The 23,257-nt window shown below is 35.8% G+C and overlaps 1 protein-coding gene and 1 pseudogene across 4 annotated transcripts in view; one reads left to right on the forward strand and one right to left on the reverse strand.

The window, feature by feature from the left end:
• kcnq5a (potassium voltage-gated channel, KQT-like subfamily, member 5a) overlaps positions 1 to 22,818 on the reverse strand; it is a 106,754-nt gene extending 83,936 nt beyond the window's left edge. For all 4 annotated transcript variants that reach the window (XM_089117041.1, XM_089117039.1, XM_089117040.1 and 1 more), the window contains exon 1: positions 21,937 to 22,818. In XM_089117041.1, the coding sequence (XP_088973167.1) occupies positions 21,937 to 22,271 (335 nt within the window). In that variant the 5' untranslated portion in view covers positions 22,272 to 22,818. The remainder of the gene's footprint in view (positions 1 to 21,936) is intronic.
• On the forward strand, positions 5,272 to 6,230 carry LOC148977155 (uncharacterized; annotated as a pseudogene).
• Positions 22,819 to 23,257: the final 439 nt, after the last annotated feature.

Here is a 23,257-nt window from a genome sequence, read left to right on the forward strand (position 1 = left end):
AAAGCAGTGCTTGCAAACTGATGTTATGGTAGCTTATAGCCTTGCACCAAGCACACTTATCTGTCAACTATAAATTCGCACAGATGCAGAGCTATCAGAGTAAATAAAACATTTTGCCAGATCTTCAAATAAGAGCAGAGTGGATGGCCGCTCCAAACACTCCAAACGCAAGCTATTCAGAAAGCCACAGCTGAAAGAGTGGCTGCTTTCTATATGGCTGGTCACAGGTTACTGAATCCATCCCACACAAAACACATGATCTATGCACAGAAGGGAATATTTTTACCTAAAAAATTTCAAGGCACTATAAATTATGCACAGCAAACATCCTTGGCTAACTTCATGTGTCCTAATAATCATCATTGGCACTATGACAATTTGCTATTGGCATTATTTCACAGTTCACACCACTCAATAAGGGAAACACATGGAACACTCATACTTTTCTACTCTCTGTTGACAGACAGTAGATTAGCCACACACACACACACACACACACAACAGATCAGCATATTTCCACACAGAAATCATTGCAGAGTGAAAGAGTTTATTTCCAATTGCTTTATTGAATTTCAAGCTTGGTTTGCCAACACATAAACACAAAGAAAAAAAATCATTTACACAGTTCTGAAAGGATAATAATAATAATTTGCCCCTAGTTGATTTAGTAATTATTTTAAATAGAATAATGTGCTCATATTTTGTGTGGAATAATCTCTTAAGAGCAACTAAAGGCTGTGAACTGAATCAGATTAGACCTCTTGAAACACATATATTTGTTTAAAATTTACAAGCAGGTTCTGACACAAGGACATGTGGTGTAAGGGGGGATGTGGGGTATACTGTAAGTGAAACTAATGCAGATGGTTATATTTCAGGATGTCTGCTTGCTTTCATATGAAATAAAAGCTGTAACTGAGACATACAATTTAGACATAGGTTATGATGACTAGAATATGAAAAACATGTCCCAACTTAGGGGTAAAGTGTGTCATCATGGCAAGGGTTATGCTGAAGCACTGGGTCTAATTTCCTATTTAAACACAAACACTATTCCCAAGTCCCATTATTTTGCTCCACATAATTCAAATTGTCATGAACCAGCCATAAATAGGGTAAATATTCAGAATATTTAAATGTAGTGAAGCAATTTTTTACAATTTGTCATTGTAATGGTACCTGTATCAAAACAACAACAAAACATGGTTTTACACATAGCAATTTACCAAAATGTATAATTTACATTTTAAGTTAAATTTTCTTTTTTTTCTTTTCTTTTTTTTTTAAATGCTTTACTTGGCTTGTAAAACAAATGATTATCAAACTAAATAAATATCACAAAGAGACAAAAAATGATCCCTTTTCTCATATCTCTCAATATAAAGGGTTCTTCTAAATGTACGAGTATGTGACAAATATTTTGCATTACATTTGAAGGACTGACACAGCTTGCCCACTGCCACACTCTCCTCCAAGTTATGCGAGTTATGACAGGGTGGGAGATATCCACCACAGAAATTCCTGGCAAAGACCTTGCTGTTGCCCAGCGTAGATAATGGGTGCAAGAGTAATGAGGGTGTCAGTTATTGATCTGGAAGTACAGATGTGACATGATGGCAACTACACAAGATGCCAGAACAACCACATGATCCGCAAATGAGACGCTCTGAGGACCGAACATTTTTTAACACGAACATTTTGTTCTAGGCAAGAATGCATTAATATTAAACCTGATTAAACATTTAAACTCACAAAAGCATTAAGATTCTTAAAACCCACTAAGAGGAGACCCAAGTTTTCCAGAGGGCAGACTCAAATGTTTACAACGTTAAAAGACATGACAAATAGTGAGATCATACCAGACTCACTGACAAAATCACATGACAGTCGAGAATATTAACTCTTATTCTGCCATTGACAATTTTCCAATCCATGTTTTTAATGTTATATGGTATGGCGGCGCTATTATACATCTCCGAAAAGAATATGAATCTCTGGATCAAAACACAAGCAAAAAAAAGAAGCAGAAACTAGCAATAATAGCATGAATAACATGATTTAATAAGCTTTTGGTTCAAAATTTTGCTCTGTTTTATGAAACTTACCCACAAAAAATAATGCATAAAGCTAGAATAATTTTTTTTTTGGTTTGTTTGTTTTTAATAGCAGGGGCTCTGTTATTTTTTTTTTTACAATTTGCATGTTCAGATATTCATAAAACAAAATACTCTGTGAGGGCCATGAATGTTGTGAAAAAGATCAAAATTGCTGGCAGTGGCTGTCAATTTTTTTTTGTCTTTTTTTTTTTTTGAAGCTGCACAAAAATGCCTGATTCTATGCCTCAAAGCAAGATCGTCAGCTTAGCAAATAATTTGTTCACAAACCTTAAAACGTCACAATTGTCACAAAACAAAATGCTATTTTGGGGCTTTGCTTTCCACAATTAAGTAATGTGAAAAGCAGAGGAGACACCCATGGGATAAAAAGTCCTCAAGATGAACATTGTGTTGGAACATTTTGTTCCAACACAAAGGGGACAAAATGACTAAAACTTTCTAGAATCTCAGTCAGAAATAGTCAGACACCTCTGCGCCCGTTGTTGCCCTCTGGATAGATGTGATGGGACCATTTTCCATGGACACACCCAGCAATGTGTGCTGTCGTCAGCAGGTGTATTACAGGACTTAAAGTCTGTCTGATTATGTTATCAGAAGAGATGATGGATATAGGTTGTCGACTAATGTTGTTTCTCTGCATTGAATGAGTGGAAAAGGAAAAGCATGAATTGAGTGTGCTACAAATGGAAATAAATGTCATTAAGTAAGCGTGATGGCGCTGGCATGTATTCATGGCGATAGGGAACTGCTTTATTACTCATCTACAGACTTTAATATCCTGTTTCCAAGACAACCAGAACAGTGAGGATGTTCATGTGGTTCGTACAACGATGAAGCCATGAATGTGGCATGTACTGTATAGGAGAGTGGCCATAGGGCATCACAGTGAACACTTTATCCTTGAAAAATTACACTGCAGTACACCATTGAATTGAAATGCTTGAATGCAGTTTTTTAAACACTGAAAGTGGTTAAATTAGGCCCAAAATAAGAGTGTCCTTTATCAAAAAAGAAAAAGAAAAAAAGAAATGATTTAGTGAGTTATTCAGAAAATCACAAGCAGCATAGGCACATACTGTACACCTTCCCCCTTCCTTCACTGGTTGAGCAAACAGATTATCAGCACAAATCTCACACCAATGGTCAAGTCCCTGCTGTTGTGTCAAGCTTAATTATCTGAAGAATGAATTTAGCCAAACTTACATTTGGCTAATTTATAGTTATCTCTGGATATTAAATTAGGATGTTATATCTCACATCAAGATACCATAACCACACCAAAAGAGAGCTATGGATGAGAGAAGTTATTATTGCAAACACTAAATTATGAAATATGAAAACTAAATGAAACAATTTAAGAGCAAACCCCTGTCAAGAAAAGTTGAAAACAGGAGTTCAGAAAAACAACTTATCTACAAACCCTATGTTAAGGTTAGGGTTAAGATAAGTATTTGTTTCTGAATTAGGCAATCAGAAATGACATGACCAATAAAATCTGTAAAAAAAAAAAAAAAAAACATAACTGGGAACTTTTTTGAAGAACTCTTTTAACACTTAAAAACATATACAAAGGAAGGCCTCCAGTATCATCGTTGATGCAGCATCTCATTTGCCTTCTCAGGGAACCAAGATTATACTAGATGTTTTCTGTGTATTGAGAAATAAAAAATGCCCTAATGTGCCCAATAGTCTTTTGTTCATCTAGAACTTGACAACATATTATGCACAGAGATGCACATAAAACTGAACTAGATGAGGCTTGTACTTCAGACAGCACAGGATTTAGGCATTTAGGCATTTAAGCAGAGTGGTGGTGCAAACACCAGACCAGTGGCTCTGATTCACTCTTCTGACTGCTTGAAAGGCACTGTTAATACTGACAAGACAAAGTGCAAAGGGCTGCTTTCAACATGGGAGGTTTAGATCTCTTTCTGCAATTGAATTTCAATTATAGACAGGATTAGAAGACAGCTGCGCTAAAGGCGCTGTCTGTTTACTTTATACTATTAACTTGTGCCCTTTTCTTAATTATGAAAATAAAAGATGTGATTTATAATGGAAAGAGAGACTGAGAACATGACACAGTTTGTTTCTGGCTGCCACAGAGAAGGGGATAAAAGCATTACAGTTTTATGGCCTGGCCACCACACACAAAATCCAGCAATTAATTCAAGACGAAGAAAAAAAAAACCTTCTGACTTCATTTTCTTTAATGCTGTCAAACATACATTTGTCATTGTTCGAGTTCTACAAAAGAGAATGATAAAACATTTTATGAAGACGAAAACACCACAAAAAAGAGAAGACAAATCAGTGATCTACACTCTAATATGAAAACTAACATGTGGAGAGACGTATTAAATGCTGTAAATATCTGTGTATAAACTCTTGTGTCTTCAACCGACTAACCAACCCATTCTCATGAGAAAATGCAACTATTTTACAAAGTGATTTTAAAAGGATTTGTACTCTTTTTTTAATGAAATTAAGCATGAAGGTCCATCCATAAACCTAACCATCATTTGGGAAAAAGAAGATCATACAAAATGTATGAATGAGATTGTATAAATTCATTGGAAATGACCACCAATTTTCTAAAACATAAAAAAAAAAAAAAAGTTCTGAATTGTTGTCAGATTTGATAATGGCTGATGTAATCTCACCAAAGTGTTTCACTTTAAGTAACACCCACAAAACGGCTTGTTTTATGCCTTTCAGATGTGCTGATCTCAAAACAAGATTGTCAGCAAATAAGTGACAATTTACAATGCTTCAGGAAATGCTTTAATAAGACCACAAACTGTTGCATATCAAAACAAAATGCTTTTTTTTTTTCTTTCTTCTTCGCTCTCTGCTAGTTATGAGAAAAGTAGACGAGACATATTTGGGATAAAAATTCCTCAAGAAGTACATTATGTTCCAGGGGGCTGTTTCATAAAAGCCGCTTAGAAAAGCGAGGATTAAAGCCCAAAACCTGACTTGAATGAGCCGAGCTAAACATCAGCGCTTAAATTGGTTCCATAACAGTAAATTGAGGATCATATGATCTTACTAATTTGAGTCAGGTTTAAATAGTCTAGATAATTGCGAGTGCACGCCATTCTTTAAAAGTCCTGAAAAGTCGAGCATGGGTCAGTCGATTTACTGGGCTACCATGGCAACAAAAGGAAAAGATAGAGCAGCGATGTTCACGGCAACGGAAACATAATGAAGAATTTAAAGATGTCATCACCAAAAAAGTCAATACAGCAATAGAGAAAGTTTGGCAGGAAATTGCTGATCGTCTCAATGCGTAAGTAGCGGTGTAAACTATTTAAAATACTCCAACATTTAATAATGTGTGTCTCAATACATTGCAAAATTTGTGTGTGAATAACAGTAACGTTAATTGCTTTCACGCAGCAGCAACTTAAGTGAAGGAAAAAGAACCTGGCTGCAGGTGAAAATAAAATATAAAAATATAGTTCTGAATGGTATAGTAAATCTAATAGTATGTAGATATGTAATAAATGCCAGCTTGAAGTTACAACTATTCAGGTTTTTTTTTTTTAATTATTTTCTTTAATGAAGCGACAAAAAAGAAGACTGAGGTTGCTGGCACTGGGGGAAGGCCACCACCAGTCAGCTTCACTCCTGCACAGGAGCTGCCTGGCTTTGGAAATTAATAAAGGGAGGCCCGTCCTTGAGGAAATAGAGGGGGGGACATCATCTAAAATAATATCATATAAGGAGTGAGTATATAAAAGGTGTGTGTGTGTGTGTGTGTGTGTGTGTGTGTGTGTTTTATTATCATTCTTCCTTCATGACTAACTGATTTTCCGCATTGTAGGCCTAAGTACATCATAGCAGTAATGCCATGTACTTGTGCTATTGTAATGGTGCATTTTGTTAAAAAAATAAAAAATAAATATTACTACGATAAACGATACTGCCTTAAACAAATGGAAGCAATTGATATCGACATCCAGTATAAAAAACTAAAGATGAGGAAGTTAGAGCTGGAAATTCAACAGCTACAGAAAAATGCAATAAGAACATTTTTTTAAAAAAAGGAAAAGAAAAAAATATCTTTTTGATCATTCACAACATTTATTTGTGTGTTTTCACCCCTAACAGGCAGATTCACTCTGAATAAAGACAAATCACATTAAATACTTTGACTTCTGTGTGTTTTTTCAACTAAGGAGAAAGTTGAGGGGCCAGTGGAAAATTTTAAAGGCTACACAGTCATGGTTTAGATCATATTAAACAAAATAATTATTTGCATATGTGTGGGCTTGGTAATCTACAAATATATGCAATCCCATCTCTTGAGAACCTATATCGTTCATAGAGGTAGCTGTCATTTAATGCCAATGGGTCTGACCTGTCTCTGAAAGTTCTCTCTCTTTGAAATGCCCTCTGCAAGACTATAGCTCCCTCATCCAACACCTCATGAAAGGACACGCCATGGTTAAGTTTGGAAACGAGTTCAACTCCCTATTTATATACTTCATTAATTACCAAACTCATTAAACAAACTCACCATAAATACACAAGTTTTGAAGATTTCTTAGTGCATTTATACCTTATAATTTCTTACATTTATTAGTAAAGTACATTTCCTTATTCATTTAAAAAAAAAAATTGTATTAATAGTGGTTAAGTAAAGTAAAATAAAATGACATCGAAATACCAGCAGGTGAGTATAAATTGTATGCTCGTTAAGCCTGAACTCAGACTTAGCCTGACAGTTAGCCTGCCCCGGACCATGCAGGCTAGTTTTCCAGCATAAGTTTTCAGGGTAACTGAGTTGGAACTATTTTAAGTTTGCTTTATAAAACAGAATTCACCGACCATAAGTTTGACTAACCAAAATAAGCCTGGCTTATTTTCTAATCTTGTTTTATGGAACAACCCTCAGGTGAGAATAAAAAAACAAAAAAAAAATCATTATATACCCTTAAAAAAAAAATAAAAAAAAAATAAGTTCAACAGCTCAGGGTTCACAAGTTCTATAATGACATGACTAATTGTGAAAGTCGAAAGTGAGAGTCTAAATGAGTGTGTGTTCATAAGAAGGTTTAACAGGCTTGTATCTCTAATCCAGATGGCAAAGTAATATATGCTGGCTAGAAAACACCACATATGGACCTGAAACACCCACAAACATGAAGAAGAAGAAAAAAGATAGCAGGAACATATACTGAGAGGAGTAGTGGAATGAGAAGTGAAAAATAACCTTTTGGAATCTCCAAACTTTAATCAGACATTAAGTTACTGATTCAATTCGTAGACGAGGACTCAAATGGTTAAAATTTAAAAGGGTAAAACCTCTGGTCTACCAGTTAGAACCCGTGTGAGGTGTTTAACTTCAGGATAAATTCATCACATGACCACGTCCACGTTCCACAATCTGCAATTTGATTCTCAAGAGGCTGATCATTTATCAAAGTAATCTGAATGTGTGACATACTGTATTACTAACACTCTAATTGAACCCTCTGGATCATTTACAAGGCCTTAAAACAAGATACAAGACCCTTTGGAGGGTAAATTATATTTTCTCTTCACTGCTAACTTCTAACATATTCCCTTGCGGTACATCTCAGATTGCTTTTCATTAAAAAATGAATGAACACAGTGCTAATGTGCTTTAAGCTTTGAACTTTCCACAATCTTCTAGATGATGTGCTCTGGGAATAGCTACATGATAACTATGAAAACACACAAACAGTAGAACTTTTTTTATTTTTATTCTCTAAGAATAGTGTTCAATATTGTCACACTTGTCTGCTTGTGTCATCTTAGTTTTATTTTCATAGACTTTTGAAAGTATATTTTTTTTTCCTACTATGGAAGTCAATGAGGCCAGAAACTGTCTGGTTACTGATCAGAAAATCGCCTGAAAGGATTCGAAAACGGTAAAACTCAACTTATTTCTTCTACATAAATTACCCATTTTAAATAGAGGTGGTGTGTATCCTTGCTGATTAAAAGTATACAAATTTTACTGAACATTGAAAAAAAGCAACTAACTAATCCACATGAAAAGCTGTTTATTTGGTATGCTGAGAAATCCCCACCATTAACATCTATTCAATCAGAATTGTTTCCTAGTTGTGAACCCACCACATTATGCCTTTTTGAGCTACTCTTGAAGGCTCCCCATGGGGCAGCGGCTCTGACGTTACTCTGTCACTGGGTCAAAACACAGCATGTGATTGAACTTTCACTCATACTGTCAAATAAGTAAATAAATAAATAAATAAATAAAAAACAACATGTCAGCTATGAAAACACTGACACATAAAGTTCCAATTGCTCACTATTCATAATCAAAATTTAATATTCCTCTCCCAGCCTCTGGCACATTGGCAGCAGCCAGTGATGCCAATTTGGTTTACAAATGCCAATGTCAATGTGGCTGAATAACTACAGAGAGAGAATGCGTGTGTATAAGCATAAAGCATGTATATAAGGTGCTTATAGCCGAAGCACCCAGTGCTGGTGCAAATTGAAACTCAATCAATCAAGGAAATATAAATATAAGGGTATAAACATTTTGTGATGATGTGGCAATACTTAAGACCCATCAGGCGTGCACGCATATGCTCACAAATATTACAGTAACATATCATAAACAGTGAAGTGTTTGTTTGCACTATTAGAGGAGGCTAATCATACAGACCTGAGAGGATGAGCCGGACGTGGCAGGTGCCTAATAACACCGAAACATCGTGCCGCTGCAGAAAGTGGCCAGCAACTAAACTGCCATTCTGATGTTTATTCTACAGAGACTTATAGAACGGCAAGCAAAACATACCCGCCATCATCAGTCCTAAATTTCAAGCTTCACAGCTTATTGAAGAGCCCTAAGGAGCTGTAAAAATAATCATTTATATAAAACTCACATCTTGTGAAGTTAGGTGTCATAACAAGTGCAGCGAACAGCGCAAGAATCCAGGAGAACTTCTCTGCCAGAGCAAATGAAGCACTGGAGCTTTGCCTTTGATCCTAGTCAATGTTTTGAAAGACTACAGTAACACCGTTCTGTGGACTGATGCAACAGGTATTAATGTGCTTTAGCAATGTTTTAATAACATAATGCTTCTTTCATGTTAGTAAAGGTTCAGAGGCTACTATTGGGAAGAGATAACAGGATTAGACATTTGAGGTTCACACGTATTATGGGCCACCCTGTGAATCCTCCCATCTGCCATCCCAATTAACACAACAGCGCTTCTCGCAAAGGTGGTCCGGCCCCCGTGCAAGCATACACTGCACAGAAACAAATTCATTTTTTAGCAAAGCACATTTGGTAATTCATGTTTACACATGCTGGTTTATGAGTCATGACACTAGTGACTCTCTCTAATATATGGAAAATATATAAGACGCATATGTACACTAAAAGATATATCCCAGTTAACTCGTATGTCATGACAACATTCTAACTACTGTATAAGCATTAATGCAGCATGATTGCTATCACTTTTTTTTTTTTTACAATAGTGAAATATATTTCACTGCAGGCCACAACTTCAGCACTTTTTGTTTAAAGACAGATATGGATTTTAGATAAAGCACTGATATAAAAAAAACCCTGATAATTATTTCCTTATGGCTATTCATACTAATCACACAGTATCAGTTTACAGTGATGTGAACATGTTTGGACACCCATGCTAAAGTTACCTAAAAAAAAAGGAATAAAAAAAATTACCTTTTGGAAATTGATCTTAATGCCCTAATTTAAAAAAATGAGGAAAAATCCAACCTTTTAAGGATACCAATTTTCTTTCTGAATGAATAATGTGTCATAAATAAATAAATGTTCTTCCTTACAGTAATATTTTTGTATTCCTCTTTTTAGGCAACTTGAGCATGGGTGTCCAAACTTATTCACATCACTGTATTTACAGTATGTAATGTTTTAATATTTTTTACTTCTTATATTCCTTTTATTCTTAAACACTTTTATGTAAAACACTTTGAATTAGAAAGAACGGTCAATATTATGTCAAAAAGAATCCTGCAAGAGCAGCATTAAACATTGATTTATGGAGGATAAAAAGCATGTAACATAAACACTACTGAAGTGCTTATTTAAAGAGATGATTTCAACATTGCTGGAAAAAGCATAAGATCAACAAAGTTCATCCTTCAGATCATGTGCACTTCATTGAACTAAAAGATTGCGGTTTACCACTTGGTATGAAATGTAAATAAACTTGCTTTGCATAATAACCAATATAATATTGATAGTAAAAATCTATATAATTTTGTCTAAATTAAAAATAATTCACAAAAAAAATCAAAGTGTATTTCGGCGATACAACACTATGATGATGTACAGTAAAGAATGGATATTTATTTTGAGATTTGCTAAAGATTACATTAAGTGTTCTTAAATTATTAGTGTTGATTAACTTTTAGTGAGCGTTAGATGACAGCAAAGGTAATCTGAATGTAAAAATTAGGTAAATGAGCATACACAATTAAATATCCAATAATAATTTTAAAAACTCTGATATTGGACAATAACCAATAATATACATTCCTATTTTCAGGTGAATGATGGATATGAGCATTCAAAATTGACTGAATGCATCCAATCAAGCAAGAAAAAAGGTATAAAATAAATCACAGCTTTTGGTACGGACTAGTCCATTTGATGTCAGAATTCAGTTAATTTGGTTAATGTGAAAGTGCTTTTTTTTAACTCTAGTGGGCACCTGTTCAACCTGTTAGAAAAGCAATAAACAAATCCCACTCAATAGCAGAGTGCCTCTGGACGCAGTGTGCTATGACGTGTAACAAAGATGACAAAGATGCCATTGCTGGACAGTGTCTCCTGGCTTCCTGTTGGCCTGCAGGGGTAGCGTCAGGAAGGATGGCACAAACTCAGTCAAAGTTACACATCCTCTGACCTGGCTTTGGCTTTTATATTATTTACCTGCTCAGCCTTAAGGGATTTGTAACTTCCTCTCTCCCATTAAATATGCTCACCTTTTCTTTTAAGTGTCTTTCCTACATCTAAGTAAACAGTGTTGTTTCTGAACAGAAGATGAACGTCAGATATACGTAGTCAAGGATGGAAGAGGCATGGAGGAGTGTCTCATTTCCCTTAAGAGGTGAGGTAAATTTGTGCTCTACAGATGTTCTTTGTGATTTTAATCCCGTCCAAATCAAACTCCTCAGTTTTTTTAGTTTTTACCTGAGTAAATTACCTGTGTCGGGCGTCCGCAGAGAAATCTAATCTCGTCAGAATAGAAACACCTGTAACTGTGTGATATCATTTTTCACTATGCTTCTCATTTATCTTGACTTTTTTTTTTTTTTTTTTTTTTTTTAAATAATCTAAAGCTATATGTATCATTGTGCTGCCTGGTGCTTTATTAAGGAACTTTTCTGGGTAAAATAACAATTAATGATTGTAATACTGCTGGCATGCCATCCAATTTAAATAGAGAATAAAATCATTCAAGAAAGTTTATTGACAGAGCGAACACTGTTGGAGTATACAATGCTCTTGGTTCCCTCTTAAAATTATTTACATAAAATCAAAATTTTATACCATAAGTCATGTTGGGTTTTGTGACACCCATCTGAAAAATAAAACATTTACACTATCATTCAAAAGGTTTTTTTTCTATTACATTCATACAAGGATGCATTAAAGTAAAATATTAAAATATAGTTTTCAACATTGATAATTATATTTTTTTTCTCATAAGCACTAAATCACTAAAATTCAGCTTTGCATTCACAAGAATAAATTACATTATTAAATATATTTTAAAAAGTACCAACCTCAAACTTTTGAACTGTAGTGTAGATTTATTAGATTTACATTATGCCCATCTTTGATGTTGATGTCAGATTTAAAAAAAAAATAATCATCTTTTGGAACAAAAAAAAAGAATGTGTATGAATTGAATTTTGATTTCAATTTAGTTTTTTTTAGTCTTTTTTTAGTTCCAAAAGTTTTTTTTTTTAATCTGACATCAACATAAAAAATGGGCATAATCTAATAAATCTACACAAAAATTTTGAATTTTGATTTAAGTTTATACAGTTTTGCCTATGTTCTATATTAGGGCTGTCAATGTTATGGATACAAATATTTTAAAAATAGTTAATTATTAAAAAATATTAATAATAATAATATAAAAACATGACACAATTCATCCAAACAAATGCCACATTCAAACAAAAGAAACTCCTATCCAAGTAAAAACTACAAAGATCCCATCCAAATTCCGTCTGAATCAATATAGATCTTTTGTTAATAATTTTTAAAAATATAAAACATTTTTATAAACAGCTTTGTTATTTGCATTCATTTCATCTAGTCAGCAATTCCAGGTTTTTACTATTTTCCTAAGTTTAAATTACATGTTCCTCATGGAAACTCATAGCCTTGTAACCGGGAACTGGAACAAGGCCTGGGGTCATGACTGTGTCCTTAACTGAAGGCTTTCTTGGGTGTACTGGGTGGTCTGTCAATCAGACTGGGAACCACAAATAAAGATTTGAGTGCATGGCGAGCTCCTCGCAGAACCTAACGCTGTCCCAACACAAACAGCAGGAGGAATGTGACGTTCCTCTGGTATAATGAGAGCACCCAGGCCCAGCAATATGCAGAAAGCTCAAACTGCAGGCATTATGAGTAAATAATAGTTATATATAAATATCTCGTAAAAATAATGAAAGAAATATTCCAATAAATATATTTTACAATGCTCTGTTCCCAATCCAGTTCTCATGAAACTGCCAAAAACAATAATTCTTTTTCACAATCAACACCAGAGGTAAACTAACATAAATTATTCCAACAAATCCAAATCTCCAAAATGCCATTTAGTTTGTCTCCAAAACAATGTGGCTTGGAAGCATCACTGAAAGAGCATTTAATTTGATCAGACTGGAGTGTAACTGGCATCTAGGAGATGAAAATGGGCAGTGTATACTGTATATACAGCTTGATAGGCTTAATATACTGTACTCGTCTGACAGTTCACAGCTTTTTGCAAACAACTCTCACACACGTGCATATCAGAGGAGAATGTTGTCATGCCAAAAAAAAAACAAAACAAAAAAAACAGCTGTCAGGTTTTTTCAATGCTGCCTGGCCACCAGCCTGGGATGAAGCTCTTCGCTAGGGGGAGTGGGGGGTACTGTATACTGTCATGCTTTGATGTCAATGTAATGCTTCTTTTAGAACAAAGAATGTTTCTTTTTGTATTCATTTGTATTAAATTCATTTAATGTTTAATTTTATGGCACTTTTGCCAATTTCAATGGCACTGACAGAACACACACACACACTCTTTTCCTCTTTTAGGATCTACAGTACATGCTTAACGGCTAAAGTGAATTTTGCACAAATGTTTTGTGCTGTTGTTATACTGTACATTCACTTTGGAGCAGTGATGTTGGCTAGATCTCTGACTAGACCCCAGAAAAAAAGCTGTGAAGGTGTTTCACAGTCTTGCTGGAAGAGGTCAAATCTTATCAAATGAAGAATTCGGTTGTTCCAACCTTCCACGTTTTCAGAAGACAAATACGAGTTAGTTTTGTTTGGCCTGTGGCGTATGAGATTATCAGCTTGAGGAATGCCTGGTGTTCTTCAGAACTGAGATCCGCAGTAAGAGAGCTGTTAGAATGCTAGTGTGGGAGTTCTAGCATGGACACTCTACTCACAGGGCACAGAAATTAAACTTGAACTCCCAAAAAATGCTATTTTAGACTTATGTACAAATTGTGTATTTCAGTATGCTCCTCTCTACTGTTCAACAGTTTTTGGGTTAGTGTTGCAAAACATTTATTTCAAATGCTTTTCTTTTGTACTTTCTATTAAATTGATCAAAGAATCTTGAAAAAAAGTATCATAGTTTCCACAAAAATATTAAGCAGCACAACTTTTTTCAACATTGCTAAAAATAATATGTATCTTGAGCATTAAATCAGCAAATTAGAATGATTTCTGAAGGATCAAGTGACACTGCTGAAAATTCAGCTTTGCCATCACAGGGATAGATTAGGCCTAAATTTCCAACATTTGAAGTGGTTCAAAATCTTTGCGAGCTACTGAGTGTTTTAAGGCATATCAGTGGGCCTTTAAATAAATACACATCCATCTCCCCATGTACCTCCCCAGATTCTTATTTCCTCTGAGAGAGCAGAACCTATTTTAACCATACAGTGCATACAAACCAATCAAATAGGTAAAAACTAGCAAATAACCAGTTCCTCCAGAGCCTTGAGATCAGTTTGACAGGTCAGAACTATAGTATATTAAGAAACTTCAGCAGACCTTTTTATAGTTAAGTACTTTTCTATGTTGGCTTTCAGTCTCAAAATATGCTTTTCATTTAACACAGTAATGAAGTCTCTGGCCTCAATAGACCTTATGCACCAGAGAAACAAGGGCTCCGCCATCTTTAGAATATTGTCTTTGAATTTCCGTTTTTGCGGTCGCTCTCTATATATCTCTGGCATTCATGTCCAGGAGTAATTCGCTTTTTTGAAGTGGATTTACTTAATGTAAAGTTAACGAGAGTTATCATGAGGATTGTAATGTTTAAGCAGATGTCTTAATAAATGTCAGTTGACCGGAAATATTTTGAAACGAGCCATTCATTCATAAATAGGCAAGATCGCTGTGAAAATACAGACCAGAAAACAAAAGACAATGAGTGCAGCGCTGAAAAGGGGCAACATGATCTATGGTCTATAGCTTAAACTTTTGTTGCCATTGAAAAATGACAATCTCTCCTCTCTAGACTGTTTGGCAGGACTAGTAAGGGCTAGATAATCTTCCAGCTCTCCAAGGCCACTTCATAGATAAGTTTGAATGGCCAAATAAATGGAAATATGTTGTGTTCAGGAGGAGTTTACCATAATCTCCTGCCAAATTGGAGTAGGGAGTCAAGGTCTAGAGGGGATTGTGTCACACTGTTACTCTTCTGTCACTGATCTAGACCAAGTAAGGTGAAGGAACTTCCAAAGAACAAGCCTGAAAGTGACTGCAGACATCTCTGTGTGCCCGAGGACACATTTGACGAATAGCTGAATAACTAAACACACTTACAGACTGTTTCCAACAGCAGATGTTAAACATCAACTGTGAACCAACTGTGAACCACTTGAAAGCAACTGTCTCTGACTCAGCACGTTTGGGCATGATCAGTCGTAAGTATCAAATTACATTCATAATCAGCCTTGGAGTCGCTAAGTGTGTCCCGACTTAAGGTATTAGTTTTTCTCTTGAACTATTTGGTTTTAACACACCACACTGTAAAGAGTGATCAGTTGACTTAAATTAAAAAAGTGAGGAATCCAACTGCCTTAAATAATTAATTATTAAATTAGTTTTAATCAAATTATTAAGTGAATAAACTTTAAGTATAATTGAAAAAACAACAACTTTTTTTTAAGTTAAATCAACTGATCAACTTTTTACTGTCCACTGCCCTAAAACTTAAATCTATTTATTTTATGTATTTCTGAGCTTTTGACTTTAATTTACAAGAATGTGGAGATTTATACAGTATATATTTCAATATATCTGATCCTTCAGGAATACACAATCTAATCCAACTCTGACTGCCATTATCCGACAGCACACCAAATGGATCACACATGCGAATAAGATATACCTCTAATGAGTCATCTCTCACGAGCCTGATGACATATGGGAAAAATAGCATAGTTGTGCATTTCAAGTGCAAATACACCACTATTGCATAATTTTCACAAACTAAAGCAAACTGTGGCAAAATTGCCACAACTAAAGCAGAACCTTTCAAGTCCAATTAAAGAGGTGCATGAGGTGCTGAGACTGCTTTTTATTCTTCCAAGCTTGCTGCCGCAACAAAGATTTTAACCTTTGATTCAACAGAGTTACAAACTCCAGTCTGCTAATTTGCTGTGAGCACAAAACTATTTTCTAAATATTAGTATTGTACTTTATCAGCAGGTTAAAAAAATAAATGTCCATTAACACTTACCAATGCGCTAATTCAAGCACATGTTGTACAGTCATCCAAGTGAAACAGAGAGTGATGTCATTAGACCAAAGAGAGCAGAAAAAAACACTTTTATTTTGTTTAAATTTGTTTCTATTAAGGCTAAATCTAGCTAATCATGTTGTTTAATGATTATTTACAGAATCTGAGGAGATGCTTAATCAGAGAGATGACAGACCCCCTCTATATGCATACTTCTCTGCTATACAAAATACCATACAAAAGTCTCTTAAGAAAGAAGTCTCTTATGCTCCCCAAGACCTCATTTATTTGGTCAAAAATACAGTTAAATCAGTAATATTGTGAAATATTATTATTACTACCCAAAACTTTTTAAAATGGTAGGATATAGAAAAAGCAGTATGTCAAATAAGTATTATCTCCAAATGCATTAATCAAAAAACATTAGCCAAACAATATCAGTTGAGCTAATTGGCAGACTTAAAATAAATATAATGACAGAAAATTTAGGTAGGCTCTTTTCAATTGTAAATGCTATAGGAAGCTAAAAAGTTGTTCCTAATTTTCAAATTGTAGACATTGCCACAGATGTTGTTAGTACGTCATAGATCAAAGATCACACGGGTCAGAGGTCAGACAGCATGATGGATGTAAAATGTCTAAGAATGTAGACACACAACACAAATGCATTTCTAAAAATGTTCTTTTCTTCTCTTAAGTTAAACTCTACCCTGAATGTGTGCCAATTCCAATGCATATAGATAGAAATTACTTGCCAATGTGTGCAGGAAGCAAACAGGAGAAATGATTCTTCTTCTTCTTGTTGCTATTTTATGGCGGTTGGCATCCAACTTATTGGTTCATTTCTGCCACCTTCTGTTTCGGAGTGTGGAACAGAAAATAGGTTTACAGACTAAATCCCCCTCTCCCACTCACACACACACCTCACCCCATTCATTCTGCACATTAATAATTATAATAATTATTATTACTACCAAAATTATGAGAAATGATTCAGAAAACCTTAAGGAATACATTCACCAAAAGGATTATAAGAATTACCTGTTCAATTTCTCATTAATCCATCCCTTTATGGCCATCATGTTCCTATCCTCTGATGGCTACTTCCTGCAGGATAATGCACCATGTCACAAAGCTTGAATCATTTCAAATTGGTTTCTTGAACATGTACTAAAATGGCCCCCACAGTGACCAGATCTTAACCCAATAGAGCATCTTTGGGATGTGGTGGAACGGGAGCTTTGTGCCTTGGATGTGCATCCCACAAATCTCCATCAACTGCAAGATCCTATAAATATTGGCCAACATTTCTAAAGAATGCTTTCAGCACCTTGTTGAATCAATGCCACGTAGAATTAAAGCAGTTCTGAATGCAAAAGGGGGGGTCAAACACAGTATTAGTATGGTCTTCTAATAATCTTTTAGGTGAGTGTATATACTGACTAATTGCTATAATTCATAACAGGCAAGTTCAAAGACAAGGAATAGTGAACGATGGAAGACCCCCAATGTATTTCTAGGCAAGGCAATTACTCTTTAGCCCAGTTTGCTTGGGCACTGCTGGGTAGGGAAGCCCCTCAGGGTTTTGCCAACCAACACAGACTACTTATGTTGCAAGGGTTTGCTATTAAGAGAAGACAGCTGCCTCGATCAGTCAGCCCCTTGTCAGCAAGGGCAACTAATATAAGACCACTTTCTGATGTTTTACTACACACCACCTAGTTAAAATGATTCAATCAGCAGAATGGAATCACAAAGTCCTTGTGTTAACTATAGCGAATGAGGCTTTCTATTGATTCGTCATCCATATCATGAAAAACCATTACAACGACAAAACAGTACTGTTGCTTTGAGAAACAGTTTTTGGCTAATAGCCTTCCTGTTATTAAACTTAATGCCAACATTAATTTTAATGAAAGTTTCGAGCAGCGGTATAGCCAGGTCCAAACAGAATCTGCAGCCTTTTTTCACACTTTGTGCACAGAAGTGATGTAACATATGTAGAAATAACACACATTTATATTCTGTAAAATTCTGCTGGCACATACTGTACAAAGGTTTGGTGTTTTATATTATCTGTTTGTTTTGTTTTTTTGGTGTTTTTTTTTTAAAGAAAATTATACTTTTATTCAGCAAGCGTGCATTAAATTGAACAAAAGCGACAGTAAAGACATGTTACATAAGATTTCTATTGCATAAAAAAGTCCTTTAAAAAAATGCTCAAACTTAAGCAACCGTTTGATAATAATGAGAAATGTTTATCGGGTTCTTTCTTTCAAAAGACAGAAAGTTTTAATGATATACTAGTTCATCTGCAGTGGTGATACACAAAAGGACATAAATGTCCAAATTCTCAGATCCATGTTTCACGCTGCTAGTTTTCTCTCAACACGGCTGGCAAGTCAACATACTCAAGCAGTGCCCTGTCTGAGGGCTGCAGCTCTTCTTCGAGGTCTGTCTTGTGTCAGGAGTACCTGACGTGATCAAACGGTGTCCTTTTCAAAGGCCCTTCCCCCTACCATTCTCACTCCCACTGGAACACAGACATAACACCCTGTTTATTTGCACTATCTTTGCACTTTTTTTTGCATCTGTCACCAGTCTAAAATCTTTATTTCCATTTAGCGAGAGACAACTTTTTTTTCCATATTCCACCACAGCAGCTTGCATTTCGATTACGACAGTTGACAGCGTACGACAGCACGGCAGTGGGTCAGTTCTCCATCAAACAAGTGCATTAATCTTAAATATAAACACAATAACAGCTCAAGAAAAACTTTTTTTTTTTTTGTCTCTCTCTCAAAACAAAACATGTCCCTTGATCCAAAACAGGAAAAAGAAATAAATCTTATCAGGACCGATGCAAAGATAGACAACCGAAGTGATAACCTGCGAAAAGCTTGGTCAAACCCAAACTACAGTAGTACTCTAAGCAGACCTGATTGCACAATGAAACGGTGCTAGAAAATTGGTACTTGATGTCAATATTGATTAAGCAAATCTATACTGCATTACTTGAAAAGACAAATGAAACCAAAAACTGACACCTCCTAATTTCCCATCCGAATTCCGGTGTAAGGAAATAAAATTAAATCCAACCTGACATCTTAAGCCAAAGTAGAAAAATCTCTAATTTTAGTTGGCTGGCTCTTGTATAGATCACATTCTGTCTTGCCGGGTCAGTGGCAAACTAGAGCACCTTTCTGAGTGCAGAGAGAACAAGAGGCCCTTTGTTGCTCTTTTTGTCACAGTCGAGTCCAGGAGATCATTACAGGTGGGAATTTTGAAATATTTTGTTGCAAAATACAAACCTACTGCCCCCGTGTGCGTGGTACAAATCTCAGCATTAAGTCAATCTAAACCATCTACAGTAGAATTCTAAACCATGAAATGGAACACAGTTAGGAAATGTGAATATAAGGAACTCAATGAACCAGATGAATTCTCAGTCATATAAAGTAGGCTTGAATCTAACTATAGCATGACGTAGACACAGATGATTATGGCAGTGTTCACCTACTGTGCAATTTCCTTTTTCATTCGTAAAGAAAGTATGTGATTTCTGAGGGGATAAAGGAAACTGAATGTGGCTTTTTATGATGTAAGTGTTCATGATGGCAGCATAATGTGTTCTTTGTGTTGGTGAAACCGCATGTATTAATGCATATACGGAAAGAATACAGGTAGGTTTGTTTTATGAAAGTAGAAAAATTCCCTCGTTAAATTATCTGAGTGTCAAATATGATTATCAGAGAGTGTTTTGTTGATGTTGATGCTGAAGTGAGGTTTTGAGGTGGACCGGAGCTTTAACCTTGGTGAAATGTGCTCAGCTGCAGTTCTGTAATCTGCTCATCACAAAGAGATAAAAGAGCTTGCTTTGATGCGCTGTTAAAACATTTGCTGGGTGAGCAGACAACTGTGAAGTTATTGATATGGCCAATTAAAATCCTTCCAATTTAAAGAACCTATTAAGACTAGTGCATAATAGTCTCACGTGTGGCATATACTATAATAAATGCTAGACTATATGCTGCATGTTGGTGTGGTTGCAAAATTCAGAATTCTAGCATTTGATAATCCAACACACAAACAACACGGCAAATTGTATCATTTCAGAATTTCAGACTCCGCCAGTCTCTAATTAATTCATAAAAGCAATTGAAACAAACTGAAAATCATATGAATCATTAAAAATGTTCTCAAAAATGAAAAGCACACATCTTAACTCCAAACACTTATTTGTCTATAGATAAATGCTCTATTGGAAGTATCATTTGAGCAAATAACCTTTTTTGGTTATCATTTCTATATTGTCTTTTTACTGCTTGTTATTTTCATTAAATGTTAATTTAAGATTTAAGAATTTCATCTTAAAACCATTTTAACTAACTTATGGAACAGCACGCGTGACGTATAATGACCACTTCACTCAAATATAAGTTATAACATATTTCAACTGAGATCAAGTTCAAGCTCTAAATGACGACTTCATAATTAATAATGAAATGAATCGAGCATGTGTTTGTTATGGGGCATATGCTTCTACTGTACATTTGACCCTCAAGCATACTGGCACGATGACTATTACTTAATAAAATGACATTTAGTAGCTTAGATTATTCATTACAAAGGATTTGAGCGCATGACGGAAACAGCAGTTCAGCATATGGTTTGCTTAAAGGCACAGTGGTGATGGTGATAGGGCAAGATTGTGTTGTGATTGATTGTTCATTGACTTCAAACAGTCCCACATGTCTTCTTTCACACAGTCTTTTAAAACCAACAGTCTCGAAGGATTTTCTTTATTAACTTTGTTCTCATAACAAAACCTCTCACCGCAAAACATCACTGTTTACAGCATTTCTTTTTTATGCACACGCACACAATCGGAGTTTGACTTAAACCCTCAAAAGCTATATGCAATATCCATAATCTATAATTATGCGAATTGTTGGCTACAAAACAAATGCTTAGAATTATGATCTAGAACGAATTACATCTAAGTAGCACCTCGTGTAAAAGCTACTTCATTCCTCTCTTGATTTTTTTATGAAGCATGCAGCCCAGTCCAAGTGTGCTGATTCTGTGATGTTTCTGACTAATGTGGGACAATGCGTCGTTGCAGATGTAACAACTTAACCTCTGTGACCTCAGCTGTCCTCTCAGCACAAATAAAACAACAACATCCTGTCTTGAAGCACAGCGCAGCGCTCCAATCTCACCATCCGACAGCTCAGCTTCCTCCTTAAAAACACTCCTAACAACATGCCAACAGATGCGACAATCTGAGCAAAAAAAAGTATGTTACACTGCTTGCATTTCCCTTTAAATTGGGGTCATATGGAGCATCTCTTTCAGGGAGTTTAGAGGAAATCTCTGAAAGGCCATAATCATAAATTTCCCAGTAACATTAATAGCAAATGGACACCATAACACAAACCTTACTGGTGCATTCAAAACAACCAAGTCAATCAAAGGCCACACTAGTAGAGACATTTTCAGAACAAGTCATTAGGTTATGTTTAACTGTTCTATTTGAAAAGAGACTGGAATATGAACTTATTAGCATCCAGCAGATTACAGTTCTCTGCATCCCTACATTTCTTTCATAAAACTTTCAGACATACAAATGCTAAGCATTTCAAACACAATTAGGATTCACTCTCTGAAAGAAAATAAGACATTTAAAATAAAAATTGTAGGCTATAGTTTAGCCATGTCATATGCAGTTGGCTATATACAACTGAACAACCTAACATGTGAACTTCAGTTGTGAACATTCATGATGTTATCAACAAAAAGTGTGAGATTTTTTGACTTACACAAAGGCATGGTAAATGAATGCCCAGGCTCGCGGTCTCTCCAGGACATTGTAGAGGTAGTTCTGGAGCTTCCTGTAGCGCGCGTTTCTCCGGCCGCTTTGCGCGCTGTAGATGAGCGGTTTCCCCAGCAGGCTCAGCCGGGCGCCCTGCTTTCTCCTCTGGTTCTCTGAGCCTGCTGCACCTGTTGTGCCCGGCGTCGACAGCAAACTGTCGACTGTCCTGGTCGCGTTGTTCATCGTCCCACGACCGGCCTCAACATCTTTTATGCCATAGGGCTGCGAGGTCTTCATCCAGAGACCAGTACCGCCCTCATCGCCACTGTGGTTGCGGGGCATCGCATCATCAGCGCAGGCTGGAAACGCGCGTCTGGCACCAGCGGTGCGCGCATATAAAGAGTCTGAAGACGAGCGTTACAGTCTCCTGTGTAAAAACATAAGAATATTTTATTGTTCTTCTCTTTAAGATTATATATAACAGGATCGCATACTGACAAGTGCAGGCATCCAGCTCGTTTGCAAATAAGCTATGAAATATTTGGTAAAGTTATGAACCTTGATGACTCAAGCAATCTGCGCTCGCCGCCGTGAGACTGGAGTTTTGAAGGAGCGTCACCATCTCAGTGGAGTAGATGTGGCGAGGGGAGGGCATCACTCGACATTAAACGCTACTCTCTCTCTCTCTCTCTCTCTCTCTCTCTCTCTCTCTCTCTCTCTCTCTCTCTCTCTCTTCATCTGTAAACCATAGGCTACTCTCTTCCAGTTCAAATGTGCTGACAATATATAATCTAATGTAGCACGTAGACACCCCAATAGACAAATTATCAGCTTTATGAAGCTTTCGCTTCAGTGTGCGAACAGTGCGGCCGTCCTTTAAAGAGCATTAGCCAACTATATGATTTTTTTTAATGCAAACTAATAGGCTACTAATAAAATACAGGTTTCCATGATATACTTTAACTACAACTACAGTAAAAGTGCAGAAAGGTGATAAAGATTGACAGTTGTTTTGTGTTTACCGTCCGATAATGGGTTATGCCGAATACTGTTGCTATGGTTACATCCTGGCGCGAAAGTGAAGGCAGTTCGTGGACCCTTTTCACAGCCAGTGATTCAACATCGTAAATCCTGCAAAGTTTTTATATTTTAAATTTTAATATATATATATATATATATATATATATATATATATATATATATATAACACTGTACTTTGTATTATACCTTTGCGTCAAATATCTACAGCTGTGGGAATGGTGTTCTCTCTTCTGACTGGAGTTATCAATCTCTCTTTTTTCCCCTATTTTGAAAGTTGTGAAAACAGC

Source organism: Pimephales promelas, chromosome 11, assembly GCF_988280905.1.
Source record: "Pimephales promelas chromosome 11, fPimPro1.hap1.1, whole genome shotgun sequence".
Taxonomy (NCBI): domain Eukaryota; kingdom Metazoa; phylum Chordata; class Actinopteri; order Cypriniformes; family Leuciscidae; genus Pimephales; species Pimephales promelas.